This window comes from Pteropus alecto, unplaced genomic scaffold, assembly GCF_000325575.1.
Source record: "Pteropus alecto unplaced genomic scaffold, ASM32557v1 scaffold385, whole genome shotgun sequence".
NCBI lineage: Eukaryota > Metazoa > Chordata > Mammalia > Chiroptera > Pteropodidae > Pteropus > Pteropus alecto.
In genome coordinates, this window is record NW_006436543.1 from 1005470 (window position 1) to 1029158 (window position 23689).

The 23689-nt window shown below is 34.7% G+C and overlaps 1 protein-coding gene and 1 pseudogene across 1 annotated transcript in view; one reads left to right on the forward strand and one right to left on the reverse strand.

Annotated features, from left to right (window-relative positions):
* The window catches only part of DDX10 (DEAD-box helicase 10), a 230211-nt gene that overhangs the window by 194488 nt on the left and 12034 nt on the right, over positions 1 to 23689 (forward strand). The window contains exon 17 of the mRNA XM_006913434.3: positions 12963 to 13105. Within this exon, the coding sequence (XP_006913496.1) occupies positions 12963 to 13105 (143 nt within the window). The remainder of the gene's footprint in view (positions 1 to 12962; positions 13106 to 23689) is intronic.
* LOC112481076 lies at positions 6287 to 6402 on the reverse strand (annotated as a pseudogene).

Here is a 23689-nt window from a genome sequence, read left to right on the forward strand (position 1 = left end):
ATGCTTTAAAGTTTATCTTCCATGTTTGTAGATAGCTTTTCATTATAGAATTTATTTCCCATGTTAAAACTGTAAGCACTGGATATGACTACATATATGCCTTCTGAGATACTTTACCCTTCCCGCCTACCCCCCCACCCCTTCCTCAATTCTGTGAATGTTCTAGGGTCGTGTTGGAATATATCTACAAATAAAGACCTCAGCAGGTACCCCTTTGCTCTGAATAAATTGGAAGCTCATAAACATATGCTGTAGTCTTAAATATTTTGTTTGCTAATAAGCAGCTACTCTGTAAGAAAATGTTTTTCTGTCATCTTCATCTGAATTATAAACAAGGGAAAGGTAGGCTGGTCAGCACAAATGTCTGAAAAATAAAAATGTCTCATTAGGCAGTTACCAAAATATATTTTTGACCTATCTACAGAGATTTTGATGCTTAAGGTATTAAAAAGTCATTATGGAATTGTATTTTGAATGTTGTATTTTAAGATATGGTAGGTAATATAATGTTGGGTTCTGGAAGAACTTAAGCAAAAATGTCTGTGGACCATTTAAGACAGAATGGTTTTGAACAGCTACTTAGACTTGTGGATAACTTCATTAATATTTTGACAATAATGAAAGGGACTGTATTGTTAAAGATGCTACTCTAGACATACCATTAGATTATCTTAGTGTTGATGAGTCTGTCCTTATCCTCCTCATATGCTCTCTTTGTTCCTTGCATGACTAGTTTCAGCGAGATTATCAGATATCAGGAATACAGTCTCTAACAAAAAATATACTGACACAGAGGGCTGTATAACCCATGACAATGTTTCTTTTAACACTACAGAATGTGTCTAAATAGCAACATAAACCAGAAGTTCAAGTGCTTGTTGCTAGTGACTTTGGCAGCTGTTATAAACAAGGGCATAAAGTATATGTTCAGTCTGTGCGAACTGCAAGAATTGGTTATAGAAAAACCTCACGAGCAGATTCTCAGGACAAGTACCAAAGATGAGTTTATGTGTAGCTATAGTTGCTCTCTTACAGAATTACATTTGGTCTTTATGACATAATGGAAAGAGGGTGGACCTTGGAGTCTGACATAACTGGAATCCTGTTTAATTTTATATAAATTATATGTCATTGAGAAAGTGATTTAGCCCCTCTAAGTCTCAGTTTTCAAATCTGAATCCATGTAATCGGAATATTAATACTTCCTATGGTTTGTAGCACCACACCCATTTTAAGATAGAAATTTTTTCCTCCTCCATCAAAAATGAGAATTTGAAATTCATTTGTTTTATAACCTCTTTAAACCTCTCTAGTGATGATGAAATTAGAAAACAAAGGAAGTGTTTGTAAATGTGTTGGGTTTTTGCTTGAGTGTTTTAGCTGACATCACATCAAGTGCTGTCCTTTCTCTTCCTTTCCTCTCTAGTTTTTTTCCTCAGTCTACAACTAGATTTACCATTTTATAGAAATTAAAGAGAATTTTTAATATTATTATCTATTAAATAATCCTGTGTATTTCTTAAAACTACAATGTAAATATTTTTGCAGCTTCATATTAAAAATTAAAATAAGTAATCTTTAATCTTTTTATATTTTTTGAATTGAGATAATTCACATACCATAAAACTTACTATTTCAAATTAATATAGTTTGATGGTTTTTAATTAATATATTTATAAAGTTGTACAACCAATATCACTACCTAATTTCAGAACATTTTTTGTCACCGCATTAAAAAAACTCAGTCATTCTTCATTCCCTCCTCTCCTCATCCTTGCAACCTCTACTAACCTACTTTCTGTCTCTATGAATCCATATCTGCCTATTCTGGACATTTTTTACAAGTGGAATCATACAATTTGTGGTCCTTTGTGATTGACTTCTTTCATTTAGCATAATATTTTCCAGGTTCATCTATGTTGCAGCTTGAATCAGTACTTCATTACTTTCATTGATGAGTAAAATTCTATTGTATATCCTACATTTTATTTATCCATTTACCATTTGTAGGGCATTTGGGTTATTTAAACTTTTTTACTATTATGAGTAATACTTCTATGTATGTTGATGTGCAAGTATTTGTGTGGACATATGTTTTCATTTCTCTTAGGTATATACCTAGGATTAGAATTGCTGGGTTACTGGATAACTGTTAACTACTGGAAGAACCACCTGTTTTCTAAAGCAAAGTACCCTGTAATCTCGAGGCCCTTGTTTTATCTCTTCTCTATCCCCTTGAGTAGGGAGGGTAAAAGAAGAAGAAAAACTTTTTATTGCTGTGATTTTTTAAAAATGGGTAGTTTGTTTAAAACTAGTTACTTGTAAATGTTTCTTCTCTTATTAGGAGGCTGGCTATTGGAGCAAAGTGATATCAGCAGAGATAGTTGGGGCTCCTTTCGATAAAATGCTAAGAGGAAAAATCGGTTTTGGTTGGAAATATTTATTCAATGACATCTCATTCAGTGATATCAAAATCATATATTTCCTTGGAAAATATACCATCATGGTTTGTAATTTTTACATTTTTAGGGATTTTTCCCTACTGTTTAGCATTTTTGCCTTTTTGTATGCAAATGGTTAATGGATTTTCACAGTCTATGGGATTCATTCATATGCATTTATCAAAACCTAAATTCATTCAAGTAATTTCTGATTTTAAATTGCTATTTAATTTTCACCAAACATGAACCAGTTTTAGCCCTTGCTGAGAGTAGTTTTCCAATGGCTCACTGAGAGAGGTTCAAATTGGACTTGAATTTTTACCTGGAGAAGTGATAATGATTGATGGAACAAATCAGGGAGAATGTAGTAAAACTAAATATGCACATGACCAAAATTGTATCTTGTCAGTGTTTTATTGCTCCAAAGCTAGAGCTCAACTAGCTCCATCATGGTTTTTCTTCTCTTTCTGAGAAATCAGTTTTGTCCAAATATAGCCTTGTAGAATGGTCCCACTCATTCTATGATTATTTTATGAATTCTTGCCCTTAAAAATGCTGTTTGTGACATTGGTTTTGTGTTTTTCTGCTTCTCAGCAGCCTGAAACAATTCTTAAAAAGAAAAACTGGCATGTGTTACTAGGTAGTTGAAACCTAAATCATGTTCAAGGCTTTCAGGAATGAATGACCTTGTCAAAGCTGAGAAGTATCTAATTTGAGACCTATGTTGTTCTTATCAGTTCAGTCCCAAGAAATACAGTTGTACCAAGCAGTAGTCTTTGACTTAGAGTGGGGAGGAGGTTGCTTACGGGCTGTTAAAGATTATGGCTCTCCTCCTTTCCAAAATGCATATGTATATATATTAAGAATATTTTTCATGTTGTTTCAGTGGCTTTGTGGCTTCCAGGAACCCAGGCTAAGAACTTCTAAAGCCCCCTCTATTATTTAATTAGAGAGTCCATACAAATTTTTTTTAAACTCTCTTAAAAGCAATATTTTATCTCTTCAATTTCAAAAATATTAGTTACTCATTGTAAGATACTTTTTGATTGGTGAAAGGATGGGACCCTGTGATCCAGTCATTACCGCTCATAGTTTCCTCTATACATATTTTTTATTGCTGTGGTCTTGATAATCTAATTTATTGTGAACACTTTTAAATATTATTAAAATATTCTCTTGAGGGGTCTTTATTTTTTAACTTACATATAGTAAAATTCACTATTTGTGGTGTTCATGTCTATGGATTTTGACAAATACATAGAGTCAACGCATCCACCACCATTAAAGACACAGAATAGTTCCATCATCTCAAAAAACTTTTTCTTACTGTCTCCTCCCAACTTCAGCTCGTGGCATGACTGATCTCTTTTCTATCCCTATAGGTTTTCCTTTCCAGAATTTTATATAAATTGAGTCATTCAGTAGGTAGCCTTTGGTGTCTGTCCTTTTTCATTTAGCAAGGTACATTTGAGTTTTTCATTCATGATGTCGCATGTACCAATCCTTGTTATTTTATTCTATTCATTGAACTATTTACTACTTGATTTACAAAGTAGTGCTTTATTTATGCTTGAACCACCTTCTACAAGTAGTGTGGTTCATTCTAACATAGATACTTTCACCTTTCATAACCTTAATCATTTTTATAGTTTTAATTTTCTTTTGTGTGTAGTCTTTTATATTTTTCTAATATGAATGCACTACTTCCTAAGGAGACTTAAATCTATTGCACATTTCTACCCATGTTATAATTCAGTTTGGAGAAAGCAGGAGAGTACTTAAGAAGGATAAGACCACCAAACTGCTGGAATGTCTTTTCCCAGTTTGTATGGTTTTTTAAATAATGATGATAAACATTATTGTAGTGTTCTTCACATGCTTTTCTCATTTAATGCTCACAGCAACGTTGAATGTAAATGGCAGTGTTTAGATTATATACAGATGAGGAAACAGTAAATTGTCTAAGAACTCACAGCTAGCCACTAGTGGAACAATCAAGAGTCTTGTGACACATTAAAGTTTTTGTTATCGTGAGAAGAATGGCAAACTGGACTTGTAATTTGTATTTTATTTAATATTTAGTGTAGCTTTCCTTTGGAAAGAAAAAAATGAGAAACAAAAATGGCCGACAATGAAATGCAGTATTACTTAATAGGGCACTCTGAAATTGTAGCATTCTTGGTATTCTGTGAGATATTCATATATTAAGTAAGCGAGTGAGTAAGCAATTTAGGAAGATAATGAATTTTGTGCGAAGCAGTTTTAGAAGAAATTTCATTTTGCTAAAAGTCTCATTAAAGTTAAAATGCTGAATCATAGTCTCTTCTGCCATGCTGTTGTAGATTACATTCTTCTCTTATAGCAATGCTCAGCACACAGTAAGTGTGCAGTAAACAGTTGTTGGATGAATAGTCCAAATTCTGAAGATACTTCCAAATTTGGGACTTGCTCTTTGAGACTTTGAATATTCATGTGGCAGCCCTTTGTCTGCCATTCTTAACTATGTTCAATTCATGTATTATTTATATTGCCTCTTCATAGTCCTACAGTCAAATATTCTTATTGTTTTGGAATGCTTGGAAATAATAAAGAAGTACTGACTGGAATTCAGTTAAAGACTACTAGATTTAAGAGAGAAATTCTGTAAACAGGTGGCCCTTGCCCCAATTCTTCTGCTTGTTCTCCTGGATATTGCTTTTAGCATTCCCTGGCATCCTGTGTTCCCTCTTTCTTCTCAAATTCCTGTATGGTTAGGTGACCAGAGCTGAAATGTATTTCCTTCTTCCCATTCTATTTTACAAATGTCTATTTTACAAACTCTGGATATTAGGAAGGACGTATGTTTCTGGGCAGGATCCTCACAATTGAAGAGTCCAGGGCTGTTAAGCAAAGTTGGGGTTTTCAAGTGCAGTTCAGCCAGTACATATTAGAAGTGCATAAAATACACACTTTGGCCAGATACCGAAGAACCAGCTATATAAATCAGCATTATGTCCAACATCACCATTATGGAATAAATTTCTAGGAGACAGAAATAAACTGAAAATACTCTAAAATATTTCAATTAGTATTACAACATTGTTAGCAGGAGCAGTGATTAGCACTGTCAGCTGCTCCTGTGTTTACTGTTTTGCACATTTGCCTTAGAAGATAGATGCTCACTTTCAATAGGCACATTTAGTAACATCATTAACCTTTTTTGTGTTTATAATTTAGAAAAAAGTTTCGATAATTTCTTCTCTAAGTAACTTTATACCTAGGATTTATAGCTTAGGTAAATCTCAAAAGTCAATCCATCTCTAACTACTGAAGATGGTTGGCTATCTATAACAATTGGAATTTTTATTTTAAATTTGAAAACTATCAAGTATTATTTTCTCAGTGCTTTCTTAGAAAGTTGTTATGAAGTTCTATCAGTGAGAACAAAATGTATTTTGAATACTTCATTTTTCTCTAAAATTTTCTTTTCACAATCTTTACATTCTTTTCAGGATCAGAAATAGTTTATCATGAATTTTGAAATTGTTCCTCATGAAATTATGTGGTATCAAAGGTGACATTCAGCCTTAAGACTTTTTAAAAATCCTAAGTGGAATTAAATAACTAAAATCTAAATATAATTCTTAAAGGTTATTTTATTTTATGAAGCTGTATGGTATGTAGGAAGTCAGTAAAGATAATTCTCTATATTTAGACTTTGAATTTATTTCTTCACTGATAATCACTGACTGACCAGCAGGCGTGCCCATTCACTCTTTCATTCATTGCATGCAATGTGGCTTCTACCTTCACTCCCTCGTAAATTGAAATTAAGTCTCATTCCCTTCTTTTTTAATTATTATTTGTGCCTACAGCACCTGGTCTTCCTAGGTGGTCTCCCATCCAAGTACTAATCAGGCCCAACCCTGCTTAGCTTCTGAGATCAGATATCTGGCTTGTTCAGGATGGCATGGCCATAGACCATAGACTGTGGCTCCAATGGGGCGTGAACCCAGGACCTTCTGCGTGCAAAGCAGATGTGCTAACCGCTACACTATGGAACCATGTCCTCGTTCCCTTTTTTAAATAAACATTTAAGGTCTTTGGCCTAATAAAATTTACTATGGTGCTAAGCGACAATCTCTTACTTTCAGTATTGTAGAAGACAGTAATCTGTTTTGTTTTTTTTTTTTCACTCTCACATCAACCCTCCTCTCCATTTCTCAGAGATGTTCTAGAGTTATGTAACTTTGCTTTTTCTTTTCCTAAAGCTTCAAGTTTGTAACATTTCTTATTGAGACATTTTTTGCTCTCTCAGTTTTAACATTAGGATTTAATTTTTGTTTTTGCTTTAACTGTAGCTATGAATATCTCAAAAGGAAAAAGAAATAAAGGAAATACAGCATGTGTTGTATGAGACCTGGTGATTTGTAGTTGGCCAGGTGTGGTATAATAAAAAATATAGTTGGTCTTTGTTCCTGTTTCCTGACACTGAACTCCTAAAACCGTTGGGATTTCCTGAGTGATAGGACTCTTATGCCTTAGGAGTCTGTCCAGCACACTTGAGTTTATGCTAATAAAGTGATTCAAGGTGGGATCTCTAGACACTTTCAGAATGGGGGCTGGTTACGAGAAAGACCAAACACATGATTAGGAACTTTCAGCCTCACCTTCCACTTCCTGAGAGGATGTTGGGGCTGGAAATTGAGTTACAAGAACTCTGGACCGATAAGATTCCAAGAACTTCCAGGTTGGTGAATGCACTGATGTGCTGGGGAAGGTGGCTAACTTGGAGGGGGCATGGAAGCTCTGTACCCCATCCCCACTCCATACTTTGTCCTATGCGTCTCTTCTGTTTGGCTGTTCCTGAGTTGTTGTATCCTTTTATAATTAAACTAGTAATCATAAGTAGAGCACTTCTCTTAGTTCTGTGAGTCATTCTAAAGAATTACCAAATCGGAGGAGGGGGTCATGGGAATCCCTGAATTTGTAGTCAGCCAGGCAGAATTGCAGGTAGCTTGGAGACCCGATTTGTACCTGGCATCTGAAGTGTGGGTATTCTTGTGCGACTGAGGCCTTTACTCATGGGGTTTATGCTCACTCTGCATATCAGAATTGAATGGACCTGTGGGACACTCACTTGGCTGTGGAGAATTGGTGTTTGACATCACGTGTTTGGTGTGTCAGACAAAAACCACAGACCAGGCAAGGGAAAGTAGAAGAGGATTCCAGTAGAGAAACAGCAGGTGTGAAGACTCTAAGGTAGCCTTGTTCCTGGACCTTAAAGAAAGTGTGTCTTAAAGGGTTGGTAATAGCTGGTGATAGATACAATCAGATTTGAAACTTAATTTTTAAAAAATCGACCTTCCAATTACAGCATAGAGAATTGGAGTGATTAGAAGGAGGGGAAGAATAATTACAGGGAGGCTCATTAGAAAGCTATGCAGTATTCACAAAAAGGAGAATAGAAGTTTAAGAGACAAGGGTAGTGAAAGTGAAGATGGAAACACACAAGTTGACATAAAAAGCACCTCTATGTTTTATGAAGCTTACAAAATATGCTTGTTTTTGAAGAAGTCATTGAACAAGTAGAAAATCCAAAGCTTTAGGGCAAAAGTTGAGATTCAGGGTGATGTAGAAGACCTAGGGTATGTCCAGGTTTGCGTGACCTTGGTTAAGTTATTTAGTCATCTGAATCACAGTTTCTTAATTTTGAAAATGGGAGCAACAATTCTTTTTCTTCCTACTTCATAGGGTTTGAAGATTAAGTAAGATAATGTAAATCAAAGTGCTTTGTACGTTTGTTGTAGGAAAATGCCACTTCTCATCTGTGTTTCTTCCCATCATCAAAACTGAAAACAACAGTAAAGCTAGCTGGGTTACATTTTTTTTCTGGATATTTTCATCTGCCCTACTTATAAATGAGTCTTCTAAATAACTATTTTAGGAAAAGTCATTCCTATTTTAGGCTAAATAGTTTCCTCAGAAGTTCTGAAACTATATTTCAGGAACAGCCAGTTCATAGAGGTAACCTTACTCTGATCTCTTTGTGTGTGTGACCTACTTTTTAAAAAATTTCTCAGGGCCTTAAGAGAGGAGTATGGGTGTGACAGTAGGGGTTCTCTGTTCTTGTTTCATTTTGAGCTGAGAGGGTGAAGAGAGAAGAGAGAATGACTAGTGAGGGAGAAGTGGTTGCAGCTTTCCAACTGGAAATACCTGAAAAGAGAGGCATGTTGATTGGAGGATCTATAATCATTCAGCTACATGCTGAGGGATCTGTGAGTTGAAGGCAGCATCCTATAAGATGTTAGGCATTTAGCAGGGCCAGGAGAGTCAATTCACTCTTGATGGGCTGTTCCCCAGAAGTAGCAGAACCTGGCTTTCATTTTAATGTTTATGAGATTAAGTGTTCTAGAACAGTTTATTGTTATGGCAGGGACTTTGTCTTATTCACTGCTTCATCCCCAGAACCTCACAGCGTGTCTGGCAAATATAATAGCTCCTTAATTAAGACTTGTTGAATAGAGGCATTTTTGTAAGGCATCTTCACAATATTCACTAAGCTGCTTTCTTAGACCATGTTTAACATGTACAATTATGCTGGACATATTGATTCTCTGGAATGTATTATGTACCCATGTAGTTCATAGAGTCTAGTTGGTTCTCCTTCCTTAACAGCTGTCATAACTGTCCCCTGTCTTCATGCCCACTGCCACATTCTTCATTGAATCCTTCATCTCACCTGGATTATTATAGTGTTTACACTGATATCCTACCTTCAGATCTTATAACCTCCAATCACCTTTTCCATTGCTGCCAGCGTGCAGTATCTCTAAGGTACAAATTTAATTATGCTTCTGCTAAAATACTTAAATGGTTTTCTTTTACTGATAGCAGCGAATTTCCAGTGATGGTATTCTAACACACTGAGATGTCAACAATCAGTTGGGAGGTGATAGATATATCAATATTTGTGCTGTCTTCCATGAAAATGAGTTCAGAAGGAGATAAAAATGATTACGGTGCCGTATTTATAAATTATCTTTTAAATAATTCATGAAATCACAAGGATAGAGCAGCTAGAATGTCCATTTTCTTTGCTATCTTATGTAGCTAGGAAGAGCATACTTCTAAACTAGACCTCACCAGAAAGACAGTACTTTTCTCCAGTATGTTTTCATTATGGCAGTATCTTAGCGACTTTATTTATGATTTGTGTTTTTGTAGATGACAGTGTTTTTCTTTGTTTTTAAATAAAGGCACATTATACTTTTTATAATATAGATATTACATATTTTATAGTAATATATTTCTACTCATTCAAGGAATAAACCCAAAGATAAAAAAGATCAATATAAAAATGTCTTATCTATTGTCCCTACACTTTTAGTGAAATTGTGTTTCTGAAAGGAGTGATTGCGAACTTAAAATCATTTGTCATTGTCGTGAATTGAGGAGTGTAAAGCAGCACAAACAATATGATATGGCATCAGTAGTGAGATCATCTTACAGGTCAGGAAATAGCAAGACTTGAACTTTGTCAATTACCAAAAAAAAAAAATCATATTAACACAAATCCAAATAATATTTTATCCTTTTAAAAGTAAATTTTCATCATTCTGAGTTAGTATTTTCCTTCAAATAATGAATAAATACACTGGAATGTTGAGTGAGGTATTTATACTGTCTCACTGTCTAATTTATTTCTCTTACTATATTGTAGACATTTTATGAGGGCCACTTTATAATAAATGCTAACAGAGCATATTAAATAGTATTAGGTGTTAAAATACAGTTAAATGAAACATTCTACTTGAAGTGTCAAAGAGTACAGAGCTCAAAACATAAATCTCAAAGCCAACAGAGTAGCTAAAAATTAGGGGAAACCACAGAAACAAGGACAGTGAGCCCAGCTCTGCCTAAATCCTCGGCTAAGTGTCACATCTCACAGGTTCTAAGGGGAGACCTATAGGAAATTAGGCTAAAAAAAGCAGCAATTAGAAGCCACAAGAACAAAACAGATATAAGTAGCTTAGTACCCTGGATTAGAAAGAGTTTGCAGTTTGAATCCAAGCAAGATAACTGTTACAAGTCCAAAAGTTCTCAGAAAAAGGTGACAGAATTCAGTGTTTCTGTGTTATCTACAGTGTCTAGTTTTCTTCAAAAATATTTTACATACAGTTAGGCAGGAAAATGTGAATTATATCCAAGAAAATGGCAGTCAGTAGAAACTCTTAGCCCAGATTCGAATTTAGCAGACTTCAGAGCAGCTATTTTAAATATGTTTAGAGTATTCAAGGAAAATATGATATGAATGAATAAGAAGATAGGTTATCTCAACAAAGCAGTGGAAACTGTATTTAAAACAGAATAAAACAAAAACAAACCTGGAAGTCCTAGAATTGAAAAGTAAGAGATAAGAAAAAAAGATGAGGTCAAAAACAGTTGTAACATGTCAGAAGAAAGCAACAGCAAACCCAAAGACCCAGTAGACATGACCTGGTCCAAAGAACAGAAAGAAAAAAAGATTGAAGAAAAATTAACGAAACCTAAGAGAACTGTCAAGTAGTCCATTATACATGTTCTTGCAATCATGAAGAGCTGAGAAAGAGATATAAAAATATTTGAAGAAATAATGACCTCAAACTTTCCAAATTTAGTGAAAATTACTAATCAATAGATCCAGGAATTTTACAGAGCCTCAGGAAGGATGAGCACAAAGAAAACTATTCCTTGATATAACGTAGTCAAAGTACTATATGATAAAGAGAAAATTTTGAAGGCAACCAGAGGAAAATGACACTTGTTTATACTTCAAAGAAAAACCTGAAAATATTTGTTGCTAATGATAAAAATTGAGCTTTTAAGAAAAATTTATAATTTTGGAAAACTTGTATTCACTAATATTTTCCAGTTTGACTTTGGAAAACTTGTAATCACCAATAACTCCCCAATACTTTGAAAGACATTTCATATGGTATTATAGATGGTGATATTAACAAGCATGATTTTTAAAATATTGTATAATGAAATGTGTCAACATATGAAGATCGACATAAGGAAAATCTGCATAATTCAGTGAATCAGTATTTTCCAAATAGCTGAAGCATGAGGTTACAAAATTTTTCACTGATTAAAGATCTGTTCAAAATGCAAAGTAGACCAGTGGATTTTAATGTAGCAGTAAATAAAGGTTTATTAATATGGCTTCAGATTCCACATTGCAACTACTTTTAAGAAACTACCACTCATCAAGGTTTGTTGTGGTATCAAAGAAGAGTAACTGCAGTTATCTGAAAAGGCCATTATTAAATTATTCCTCAAAACCTTTCCCAGCTATCTCTGAGAAGACCAGATTTTCCTAATATACTTCAAGTAGAAAAACATCAAATGCAGAAGCAAATTTGAGGATCCAGCTATCTTAAGTTAGACATTAAAGAAACTTGCAAAAATATAGAACAGTGTTCTTTTGTTTGTGAAATTATAGCTATTTTTCATGAAAATATACTATTTATGTTAGTATGTAGTATTTGTTATTTTCAAATAAATTTTTAAAAAACATCTTAGTTTTTAACATCTAATACAGTGAATGTCAGTAGATACAATCCACATTAACAAAAACTCTTTAGAGTCCTTCATACTTTTAAGTGTAAAGGTTACCCGAGACCAAAAAACTTGAGAATTGTTTTGAGTCTACTCTGTCTCCACCTTCAGACAGCAAATTCCTTTGAGAGCATCAGACTGGAAAATTGGAACTATCTTGTAGCCCAAGAGATTAGTGTTCTTGAGTATATGATGGCGTTCAATTTTCGTTGATATCTTTGATTATTTTCAAATAGACGAGTATGCTGTCAAGTGTGCTGCTTCCTGCTTCTAATGGCAACTTCCCACTTTCTTCATTGTATTACTGCTTTTCTTATCTCTTGGTAGTCCTTCTCTTTTTTCATTGTTCTTAGTGACTTTATACTTACACCTGAATTTAGAAGACCCCTTACTATTAATGAGCTCGTATATATCTGATTGTTATTTTAAGACTTAGATTATGGTGGTTATAAAATGATCAAAATCATCAGACAAAAAGTGTCTGTACTCTATCTCCTGGCCTTTTATATTTTCACCTAATAGTTTATTTTATATATAAACACACACACACACACACACACATATAAATATAAAATTATATATTTTTTTCTTGAAATTTACATGTGTGTGGATAGGAGCACTGAAACAAATTTTATACTTTATTCTTTGATAGTTAAGTTATATAGAAGTAATAAAACTGATAGTTTTCCCCCATATTCTATTTGAGGAACTTAATAGTGATTTACTTTCAGAACCATATTTTATTTCATTTTGTTTTTGAAATGACATGAGTTTTCTTTTTGCAAATGATTATGGTTCTGAAAGTCACATACAGGCTTTCACCAGAATAGAAGGCTTCTAATTTGAGTATTTAAATTAGAGGGGTATTGAGTTTAGAAATAAGACCTAATTATTCATCAGCTGTTTTCTTAAACCACAGTTTCTCTTGTGTTTTCTTAGGCCAAAGATGAAGAAGAAGCTTTTCTGGATTGGAGTGATGATGATGATGATGATGATGGATTTGATCCGAGCACACTTCCAGATCCAGATAAATACAGAAGCTCTGAAGATTCAGATAGTGAAGATTTGGAAAATAAAATTAGGTATGTTTTTACCATTGGTAGATTTAAGTACATGGGTCTTCTCTTTTTAATCCAAAAGATGTAGAGACATGCACTTATCATTTTAAGGGCTCTCCTATTGTTTCTTTAATTCTTGTTAACAGATACGAATGTTATAAAAGTTGTATTTTGTTTTTCTTTCTGTTCTTTTTTTTCTTGTCTCCTACTTTCTGAATCCTTTATGCTTAAGTATTTGATACACTAGGGTATATTTATTGCAGACAGGCAGGATTTTATTTTGACTCACTGTCAAAGGACACTATTGAGAGTGTTGTTAAAATTTTTCTGAATTTAAAGAAAAGGCCGTTATACTTTCATATTCTTTGATATAAAATTAAGTAACATATATAAAATAATGGAAAACTTTTACATAAACTTCCCTTGACAAATTCTCTCAATTTAAAATCTACTTACTTGCTACCATGTCAAAAACAGATGAAATGTGGTGAATTGAATAATAATATGACTTGCTCAGCATTTGTTTTCAGAGTACTATGTATTAGATTACATTGAGATTCAATTTTAAAGTCGAGGACATTGAACTTCATGAACATTCTAAATCAATGTGCCGTGTTAGGCAGAAAGTAGGTACTAATGATAGATGAAGTTAATATGATTGAAGAGAAGAGGAAGCTTGACTGAACCCCTGAGTGTTAGCACAGATTCAGAGCTGGGGAAATAGGCCACAGAGAGCATAATCTCTTTTTAAGTAAGAACAACATTATGAAAAGATCTCAAAAAAAAATTACCCCCTTAGGAGAAAATGCTATAGAGAGGTCATTTCAGAGTTACTCTTCCTTTTATTCTTATGCTCATTTAAATGTGATTATTTTGTAATTATGAAAATGACATCCAAAATGCGAGAAACTTGAAACATTTGCTACTTGGGTAGTGGACATAAGTTTTACTAACATGAGAGGCACCATGGGTGAAAATAATTTAATTAGGATTTAGAAAAATATGTAAATGTATACCCTTATGGGTAAGTAATTTAGGTTCGGGGCATATTCCTAATCTTTATAAATTGACTCTTAAAAGATAAACATACATACTTTGCTTCATAAAAGTCCTTGGTGCATATGTCAACACCTTGATGAACTATCTGCATGGTTAAGTTTGTACACCTTCTGTTCTTATAATAAATGTTCCTTTTTCAGGTTGGTTTATGAGATCTCCATTTTGATAGATATAATATGATCTAACTTAACACATTTGACTTTATATCATTAACTTCCAAATATTTCTGTGTAATTTCACTCTCTGGAGGGACCGTGAATTGATTCTTGCAGTTTTTATGCAGCCATATTTTGCATATCTGTCTAACGTACCTCTAAGACATGGAACCAGCCTTTGAAGTCATTGTCAAGATGTCAGCATTCCTTCTGTATCTGATTCATAAGAATTTTTTTCTAACTTTTTTTATGATAGTTTATGATAGTCATCCTCAGTCTATGCACAGCAGACATTTCATTCTTCTGGCATTTCTTACCCTCATAGTGACGTTTCTCTGCTACCACCTAGGTCATATGACTTGTTCTCTAATAGCTTCATGTCTTTCATTCTCTTAATTATCCTGTAAATGCTTTGGAGCTGGAAACCCTGTCTTTTTGTCCCAGCACTTCTAGCTCCAGCCTCTACTTTTATCCCCAATATTAATGTCATAAGAACAAGGAAGACCCTGAAATATTTAAATTGATTAATTGATTGATGAAAGAGACATAGTTAAAAAGGGAAGTATAATGATGAGCAGCTATGTAATTGGTCCTAACAGCGTAAATGATACAAGAGATGACACAATAGATGGTTGGAGAATTGGAAGAAGCCAAGGTTAGATAGTGTTAATAGTGATAGACAAGAAGGAAGAAGTACCTTGAGATGTCAAAGCATCTCAGGTTCAGATGGAAAATATTTAAGCATTACATGAAACTTAGAATAGTTTTAATTTCAGGCACAGCTAATAACTGCATTAGTAAAGATTGAAAGGAATTGGAAAAGTTGTCTTAAGCTAAAGAAAAATTGTCTTTTGTTGAAGAGAATATCAACAAGGGTTTTGTAGAAGTTTGTCTTTTGTATATCAAAAGTAATTATATAGTCCAATCCCTTCTTCCTGACAAAGAAACCAAGGTGTCAAGAGATAAAATAGTAATTTGTGATGGCAGTACAAGTTAGGGACAGATCAATATGAACTGCCTAAATCAAATTGATTCCCTGGTTCTAATATTCCAATCAATTATATTGAATTACTATAGCATTAGGAAAGAAAGCTTAGGAAAACTTCCTGAAGACAAATTCGATGTAATTTGGCTGAAGACCTGATCCATGGACTGTAGGATAGATTTGACTACACTATGGTTTCCCAGCTTTAGCATTAATGACATTCTGGCCCAGATAATTCTTCGTTTGGGGAGGGGGAGCTTGGGGATGATTATACACTGTCTAACATCATTCTTGGCCTCTATCACGAGCATCTCCCCAGTTGGGACAACCGGCAGTATCTTCAGACATCACCAAATATCCCTTGGGGAGCAGAATCCACAATTGAGAACTACTGAACTAGACCTAGGATGGCAGATATATACTACTGGCACCTATTTTCCCATCCGGAATAGGATTTGTCTACATATTCCTTTCCATTTAGCCCAAGCAGTCCTTCCCAATATAGCCTCTGTCAATCAGCTGAGATCGCTACAGAGGATAAAACTTATTTGCTATTCCTGGACTAGAAGGCAGGATTTAGGATAAGTTACAAGTAGTAGTCTACATGTAAAATTTCTGTTTATACTCTAATTTCCATTTTGCCCCTTTCTCTTCTCTCTTATAATCACCTCAAAGATAATGAATAAAGATATATGTAAACTGAAACCAAGTGTTTTGGATAAGAAAAAGTATTCACAAATAAGTCCATACAGACTAGAATTTTGACAATAGTAGTTGCTGCTGCTGTTGGTATTTATATAATAATAGTAACCAATATACTATTCCTTTACTGTTCCAAGTTTGCTACATCTTCTATGCCTCTCATAAACATGACTAGATGCTAAGATTTTGTGATGTCTACTTTAGAGGGCCCTCCCAGCGTGTTGACAGGTTTTATTTGCTGTGTTGTTTCTAGCCTCCACTCAATAATTGTAGGAACAGCTAATGTTCCAGCCTCTTGGTCATCTTAGCTCTCCCAGTAGTTTATTCTCTGCATTTACTCTTAAGGGACTAGGTCCACCAATTAGGAAATGGCTATTAGTCCCAAGGTAACTAGCATGAGCCAGCCTCTGAAAGTTTTCTCTGATTATTTCTTTTTCCTTCACTTTTATGATCCATAAATATTCAATATGGGTAACACTTTTGTCTCCACATGGAAGGAAGGACACTTAGTAGGAAATAGGCAAAAGAAAGCCAGGTTTAATGGAGAATGACTGAATCTGGGGTCAGTAATTCCTCCTCAGGGAGATCTGACAGAGTTTTAAAGAGTTTGTACCTCTGTCCTCCTCAGCTCAGTGCACAGCTGCAGTAGAATTTAAACCATCCTCAGTCCTCTGTAGAATTATCAGAATTGTCATCTCTAACACTGAGATTCCAAAGGGATTCTGATGTGCAAGATTCAGCTCCTTTAAGTTAGCATGACAAAAAGAGATCTCTTGTTTATAATATGGTTCCAGGGACAATGAGAATAATGTGACCTTGAGTTCCTTTGAAGGAGTTTTAAGAATAATGCCATTAATAGCTCCATTATTCTCAGATACCAAGCTGTGAAAACCTCAAATATTACAAGGGTCTTTTTGTTCTTAAGTGATTTTTCATTTCTTTATCTCCCAAATAGTCAATATAATGCTTTATCTCCCAAATAGTCAATATAATGCTTTCACAATAAAAATATTTTGACAAGCTTTCTACATGTGGTACCAAGAACTAGAGTAAGAACCTTCAGCATTATTTAAATCACATTCCACTTAAGAGTTAAAAATATCCACTTGATCTGTTAGTCTCTAGCTTGTTGTAATATTTCCTCCATCCATTCTTTCAAATAAGAATTTTTTAAATAGCTATCATGTGCCAAACCTAGTGATTGCAGGTGTAGAGCATAGAACATTAAACAAGAAAAATACCTTGCCTGCTTTCACAGTTTTTAGTTTAGTTGAGGTTACAGATAGCTAAGCATGGCTTTACAAAACAATGTGAAGGTAGATAAGTGCTGTGATTTGTGCCCTGGAGGAGGTACGGAGTGAACTTGGAGAGCATGTAAGTGATGGATGTAACTTGGCCTTGGTAAATCAAGAAGACCTTCCTAAAATGAGATGACATCAAAGCTAAACCTGAAGTAAGTTTGTCTTAACTGAGCAGGGAGAAGCATAAATTACCCTTATTAAAGGGTGTGGCCTTTGAAGTGAGAGAAGAGTATCTTTAACCATATTCCAATTAAACTCTTTCATTAAAATTGTTCCTTTTAGTCGTGCCCCACAAGCTGAGAGGTTTGGTTTGGAGCATGTATTATAAGGTTTATTTTTGTATATCTGGTAGCATTCATCATGTTTGGTTTATGGCCATCTTTGTGTGAATTGCTAATGATGTGAAAATTTGCAGAGTATTGAATATGATGAAAAAGAAGCAGCTAGATATTCCAGATAGTCATTATCCAGTCAAATCAAGTTTTTAATATTTATAATCTTAACCTTTTCAAAAAAAAAGTTTGTGGTTAGAGTTACTGATTTACATCAATCCTTTCTTCACAGACCATGGTCTCTGGCTAAGGCAGGTTGCTTTAGAAAGAATTGTTATATGGTGGGGTATTTGGTAGGTGGCATAGGATCAATTAATTACATCTGTAATTTGTATTGAGACCATTGGCATAATTTAGACATAACTTCTATATAGATTGATACTTTTCCTGTTCAGAGTAAATGTTTCTTATACAATATATTTAACTGTTCTTTTTGCCTTGTCTGACACAGCACTGAATCAAAAGACCAATCAAGGGTTTTTGGCTGTTTTTTCATTTGTTTGGAGTTTTTGGTTTGTTCATTTTTTTTTTTTTTTTTAAATCTGTACCGTATGAGTTTTCTGTTTTTGAGTAAACTTGCCTATCTTAAAGTTAGTTATCTCTTCCATGAAGGAGGTGAACCACTTTAATCTCTATGGTTTCTCCTGATGTTGCTCTGTGACATCTTTTTAGTAAATTTTGCTCAGCAACTACTCTTCCAAGACTTTACAGTCAGCTTTGTAATATATGGAAGGCTTTTCACCTGGAAAAGAAATATGTATGAGTCAAAGATGAATTTCTGGGTAAGGAAACTTCCCAGAAAGCATTTTCATTTCCTTCTTAACTGGTTGGGGTTGAGTATGGCACATTATATATTTTAAATAAATTTTAGTGGAATTATTGGTGCTGAATATAGGGGATGATTTTTTTTAAGGGATTTTTTTCATTCAAAGTCTAGGTGATTGTTAAAAGAAAAATACTTATGGACTATAATTTCACTTACTTGAATCCTGTTTTTTGATGAATCTAGTTGTAGGTGGCAGATGTGGAAAGAAGTCAGTTCAGCTTAATGGCATATTGACTTTATTGATGCCTGCCATTCTTTCCTTTTATTTTTAATTTCAGGAAATTTATCCCTGATTCCAATATGCCTAGCAGCTTTCAAGAGAAAATCTCTATCATCTCTTCTTATTTCTGAAATATGAAGTTCCATGAACTATCTCATTTCATAGAGCTTTTAACAGAACTTAACATGAATTGTGGGTGACAAGAGGAGTTAATGTACTTGACTCTCTTTAAATTGTGTACCTTTTGTCTTTCTCCCTTCTGCCATTGCCCTAAAAACAAAACAAAAGTATCCTGTGTGATGTATGTCATGAATAGAGAAACTTCCAAGGCAGATTGTTGGGGTTGGGGTGAGGAAAGGGAGTATTATTGGTCTTGAGACTTTTAAGGGAAAGGTTGCTACCCATTGAGTAAGGAAGGTGTTATTTTCCAGGTTGAGGGTTGGGAAGGGGAAGACATATTTTGAGAAATTTGAGATTTCAGAAGCTCCCAGTTTGATAATTACTTGTAGTCTCAGTTTTTGCTCTGTATTTTCTACTCCTCTGTCATGTAGCCATCCATTAAATAACTGTCACTCAATGATAGTTATGAGTTTGTCAGGTTTCAGAAGTGCTAGGATCTCTAAGAAGATAGATGAGTGGCTTGGGATTCCGTGAGGCAGAGATGAACCATCCAGCAAGGGTGATGAACCACCTAGTAGTGTTCTGTTGGATGCTGCCCTCATTCTGGTTCATGGCAACTTTGCCTCCACTGAAAAGATCGTTGAGGATGACACTTTCTTAAGATCATCATTTTTGCGTTTCACATTCCTTCATGTAGAATGCATTAATACCAAAGGAAAATATATAACATTCCATCACTTAGTTACACCATAATTCCTTTATCCACCCCCCTTTTAGAATTTTAGGGTGTATCCATACTTAGCTTTTGGTTCTTGTTTGGTTTTGTTCTTGCCATTTTAGGTAATTCTCTAATGAACAACTTTGTTGAAGATTAGGTTCTCTCTCTCTCTCTTGGAATCATTTGAAGGACTAATGAAGAGTAAGACTAAAGTGTAAGACAATTTTGCCAGATAGCTGGAACACTGGGGACATGCTTGGGTAGATGATGATCTTGATTTTGAAAACTAATCAGTGAACGTAGTCGAGGATAATAGCTGATGTGCTTCTGAGAAGCACAAAGTGTTCTACATGCAGATGAGTAGTGAGAAAAATATATGTAATATAAACCCAATTTGTATGGGTATTTTTTTTTTTATCTGGGGAATAGAAATAATTATGTATGTTTTCTATATTGCTGCAGAACAGAAATTCTTAACCTGAACTCTGGATAAGCTGGAAATTGTTCACAAAATGATGGTATGTGTATGCATGCAGCATAGATGCTCCCATGCATTTATCTGGAAAAAGGGTCATAAATTTTCTTCCAATTATCAAGTGTCTTTATGAGCCTAAATAGAGAGAGAGAGAGGGAGGGAGGGAGAAGGGGAAGGAGAAGGAGAGAGAGAGGAAGGAAGAAAGGAAGATAGGAAGGAAGATGGATTGGGGACCAAAGCTTTTTGCCAATCTCAAATGACACGTGTACATGGATCAGTAGTGTGATTGCAGTCCTCTGCCTTCTGTTTCCTTCTCACCACTCTCAACCTTCTCTGATACTTAGAATTCTGATCTAAGAGGATATCTTCTGCTCTTGCAGTTATGTTAGTAATGAACTCTCAGACAATAAATCTTTTCTTTGACTAAATTGTTTGTAGTATTAAGCAGCTAGAAAAGAGACATTAAGGACATGATACATTTTTAGTTCAATTTCTATATGCAGTAGCCTTCTTCAGAAGGAAGCTGGGCAGATTTTATGGAATGTACTGCAGTAATTAATCTTCATTAGGACCGTTGCCATGGCCTTGTGAATTAAAATTTATGATGATGAGAAAAGTCTCTGGTACAACATATTTGAATAACAGCGTGCCAGTGCTTAAAGATAGACATAAAGATTTCTGAGAATTCTTTTGGTCTCAGATTCACTTATCATTAGCTTAAAATTCTTTAGGAAAAAGTCTAAACTACATTTATTGATATGGATGCAGATAGCGAGTTTTATACAAACTGGACATTCAAGTGCTAAACTCTTGGTAGCTTTCCACACACAATTTGGCAGCGTGTTGTAAAAGGACACCCATGGGTTTCGGTGTAAGTGAATATTTACCATTCTCAACCTCAGTCCTCAGCTAGTTTGCAGCTACATAAGTCTTTAGTTTCACCTGATTCCTTTCCTTTGCATTCCAGAAAAGAAAGAGTAAAGGAAGAGGTTGAAAAGCTGCACAGATACTATAGTGTGCTTGCTTCTAGCAGCCCCTTGTCCTGGCTTTTGCGAGATTTCTGAATAGGCTTGTACAGTGATGTTATTCCTCCATTTTGTGCGGTAACACACACAAACTCTCATTTGTACAATTGCTCCCAATTGTACATGAGTAAACACAGCCACTACAGAAGTTAGGAGCTCTGCCATGAGGCACCATGACACTTTCTAGTTGCACAGTGTTAGGCTTAGATAATCCCTCATGGTTTGAGTTGCCATTTTATAACTTAATTGTTGCAACTGCTCACCCCAGGATCTTTGGAAGTTTAGTGCTTACTCCACTACACTGTGTTTCTGGATGGACCTCACATACCAGGGAAGAAGTTGACAGGTTTTCCCAGGAGGTCTTTTTTTCTGTGGTATCTTGTCCACAGTCATATCAGCTCTTGGAACATTCTCCAGCCTTGAAGTAGTGGTTCTCAGTGCAGCATCCTTGTTTGTAGGAAATGCGGTTTCTAGGTTACTGAGGACGTTCTGATTTCTTTTCATTGGAGTTACTTCACACTTTATTTAAAGTAACAATGAGTGGTCTTCCTGTTTATGGCAGGCACTAATGATTATGTTTTTGTATTGTATCATCTGTCCCGTCCCATCCCTTGCTATGTCTGTAAGTCTGTTGTCTAAAGTCTCCCTAGGTCCAGAGAAAGAATTTTAAAAATCAAGTGGAATAAGACCTAGTAGTTTCCTCTACATGGAACAACATAATATAAGCGAATCAGTCTCTCTCCTTTTGCCTTTCTGTATCGATGCGTAGAAATTTAAACGTCTGCTCCTGGCAGGCTCGCTCAAAAGCATCCTATCCCAAAAATAGTTGTTCTAATTGGTGTAAGATATGAGTTACATGAGCTCTATGAACCAAGAGACTGAATGCCTTGCCCACATTACCACTGCATTTAGTTTGGAAATATTAATCTACATGTCATGTTATCAGAAACTTTGTAATATGGGGAGAAGTAGGAGTTTTGTGAAATTAAGTCTATGTTTGAACAAAGGCAGGCTACGTGGCCCTGTGGGAAAACTGGCTTTTGGAGTCAGATAAAACAGACCTGAATCTTAAGAACCTTAAGACCGGAATCTTTTCTAAGAAAAGAATCTTACTTTCTTTTATAAGTCATGGACCATAGACAAGTTACTCAGTCTCTTGGACCCTCATTTTTTCTTCAGTCAAATGAAGATAATTATTATGTTGCAAGGTTATTGTGAAGATCTAATGAAGGTAAAAGGAAAGCAGAGTATGATACATAATAGGGTCACTAATCTCTGGTAATCATTTCAATTACCGAAAGCAAAACTGTGGTAGTTTTAAAATAAGTTATATATTTACAAGAATAGAATTTAATGTTTTCTGGGAAATCTGCTTTCCATTTTCTGCCTCATCAAAATCATTCATTAAGCCCCAGATAGGCAACATGGCAGGCCCTCTGTTCAAAACAGTCTGCAAAAATGTGCTGCAGACTAGGTTGAAATGATAAATGGTATAGCGAAAATAATGTCAAGTAATATATCCTGTTCAACATACAGGTAGAGAGTTCATATCACCAGATTGGAATGTGAGAAATGCCTTTACCTGTCTGTTTTCTTTCAATGGTTCTATTATTCGGGGTATTCAGTAGACTAAAAATTTATGTGCCTGGCATAGAGCAATACAGAAGAGAGAGTAGATTCTAGCCCTGATAAAGCTTGCACTCTGGTGAGGAAGACAGAAATAAACAAATAAACAAATAAAGAAACAAACAAAAAGTAGAAAATAAACCATAAAGAATAAAAAGTAGAAAAGACATGGTGATAAAGGCCATGAAACTATAGAATAATGAGAGGAATTGGGAAATTTCATTTTATATGAGGTGATTAGGAAAACTTCTTTGAGGTAAGACCTGAAGAATTATTGAAAGCCTTCTTTTAAAGAATAATTCATCCTAGCATTTTAACCCTGAATTCCTCTGACATTTATTAAAATTTAAATATTTACCCTAATAGCATAATCATGACTATACAGTTATGTATATTCCTGCCAAAGGCAATTTCTCTACACTTTTTCACCCTATCATCCATCACCGTGTGTCTCTCCTAACAGTGATCCTAGTTGGCTTTATGGAAGGTGGTGAGGGCAAGAAACAGCTGCTATTCTAGTCTACAAATTGACAACTCATTAGAAAGGCACATGAGAATGAGAAAGTGAAGTTGAGATGGTCGAGTACTCCATTTGAAGACTGTAAAGGTAATTCAGGTTGTAAATTGAAGCTGTATGCCATTCTTTGAGGATAAGAGGAGAAAACTCTAATGTATTTTTATGCTTAATAATTTAAGTTATGTATTGATGGTATATCAACTCTTTTCAACTATGCATATCTTTTTATTAGACTTTTTAAAAGCGATTAATAGTTTATACAGTAAAAATTGAGTGAAAAGTACAGTTCCCAGATACACAGCCTTTCCTATTATCAATATTTTATTACCATTTGTTATCAGTGATGAACATACAATGACACATACTGGTCCCCCAAAGTCCATAGTTTACATTAGGGTTCATTCTTTGTTTTGTACCTTTTACAAGTTTTGACAAATGTATAATATGCATCTACCATTACAGTATCTTACAGAATAGTTTCAGTGCCCTAAAAACCCCTTATATTCCACCTATTTATCCTTTCTTTTTCCCTCGCCACCCTTTCCTC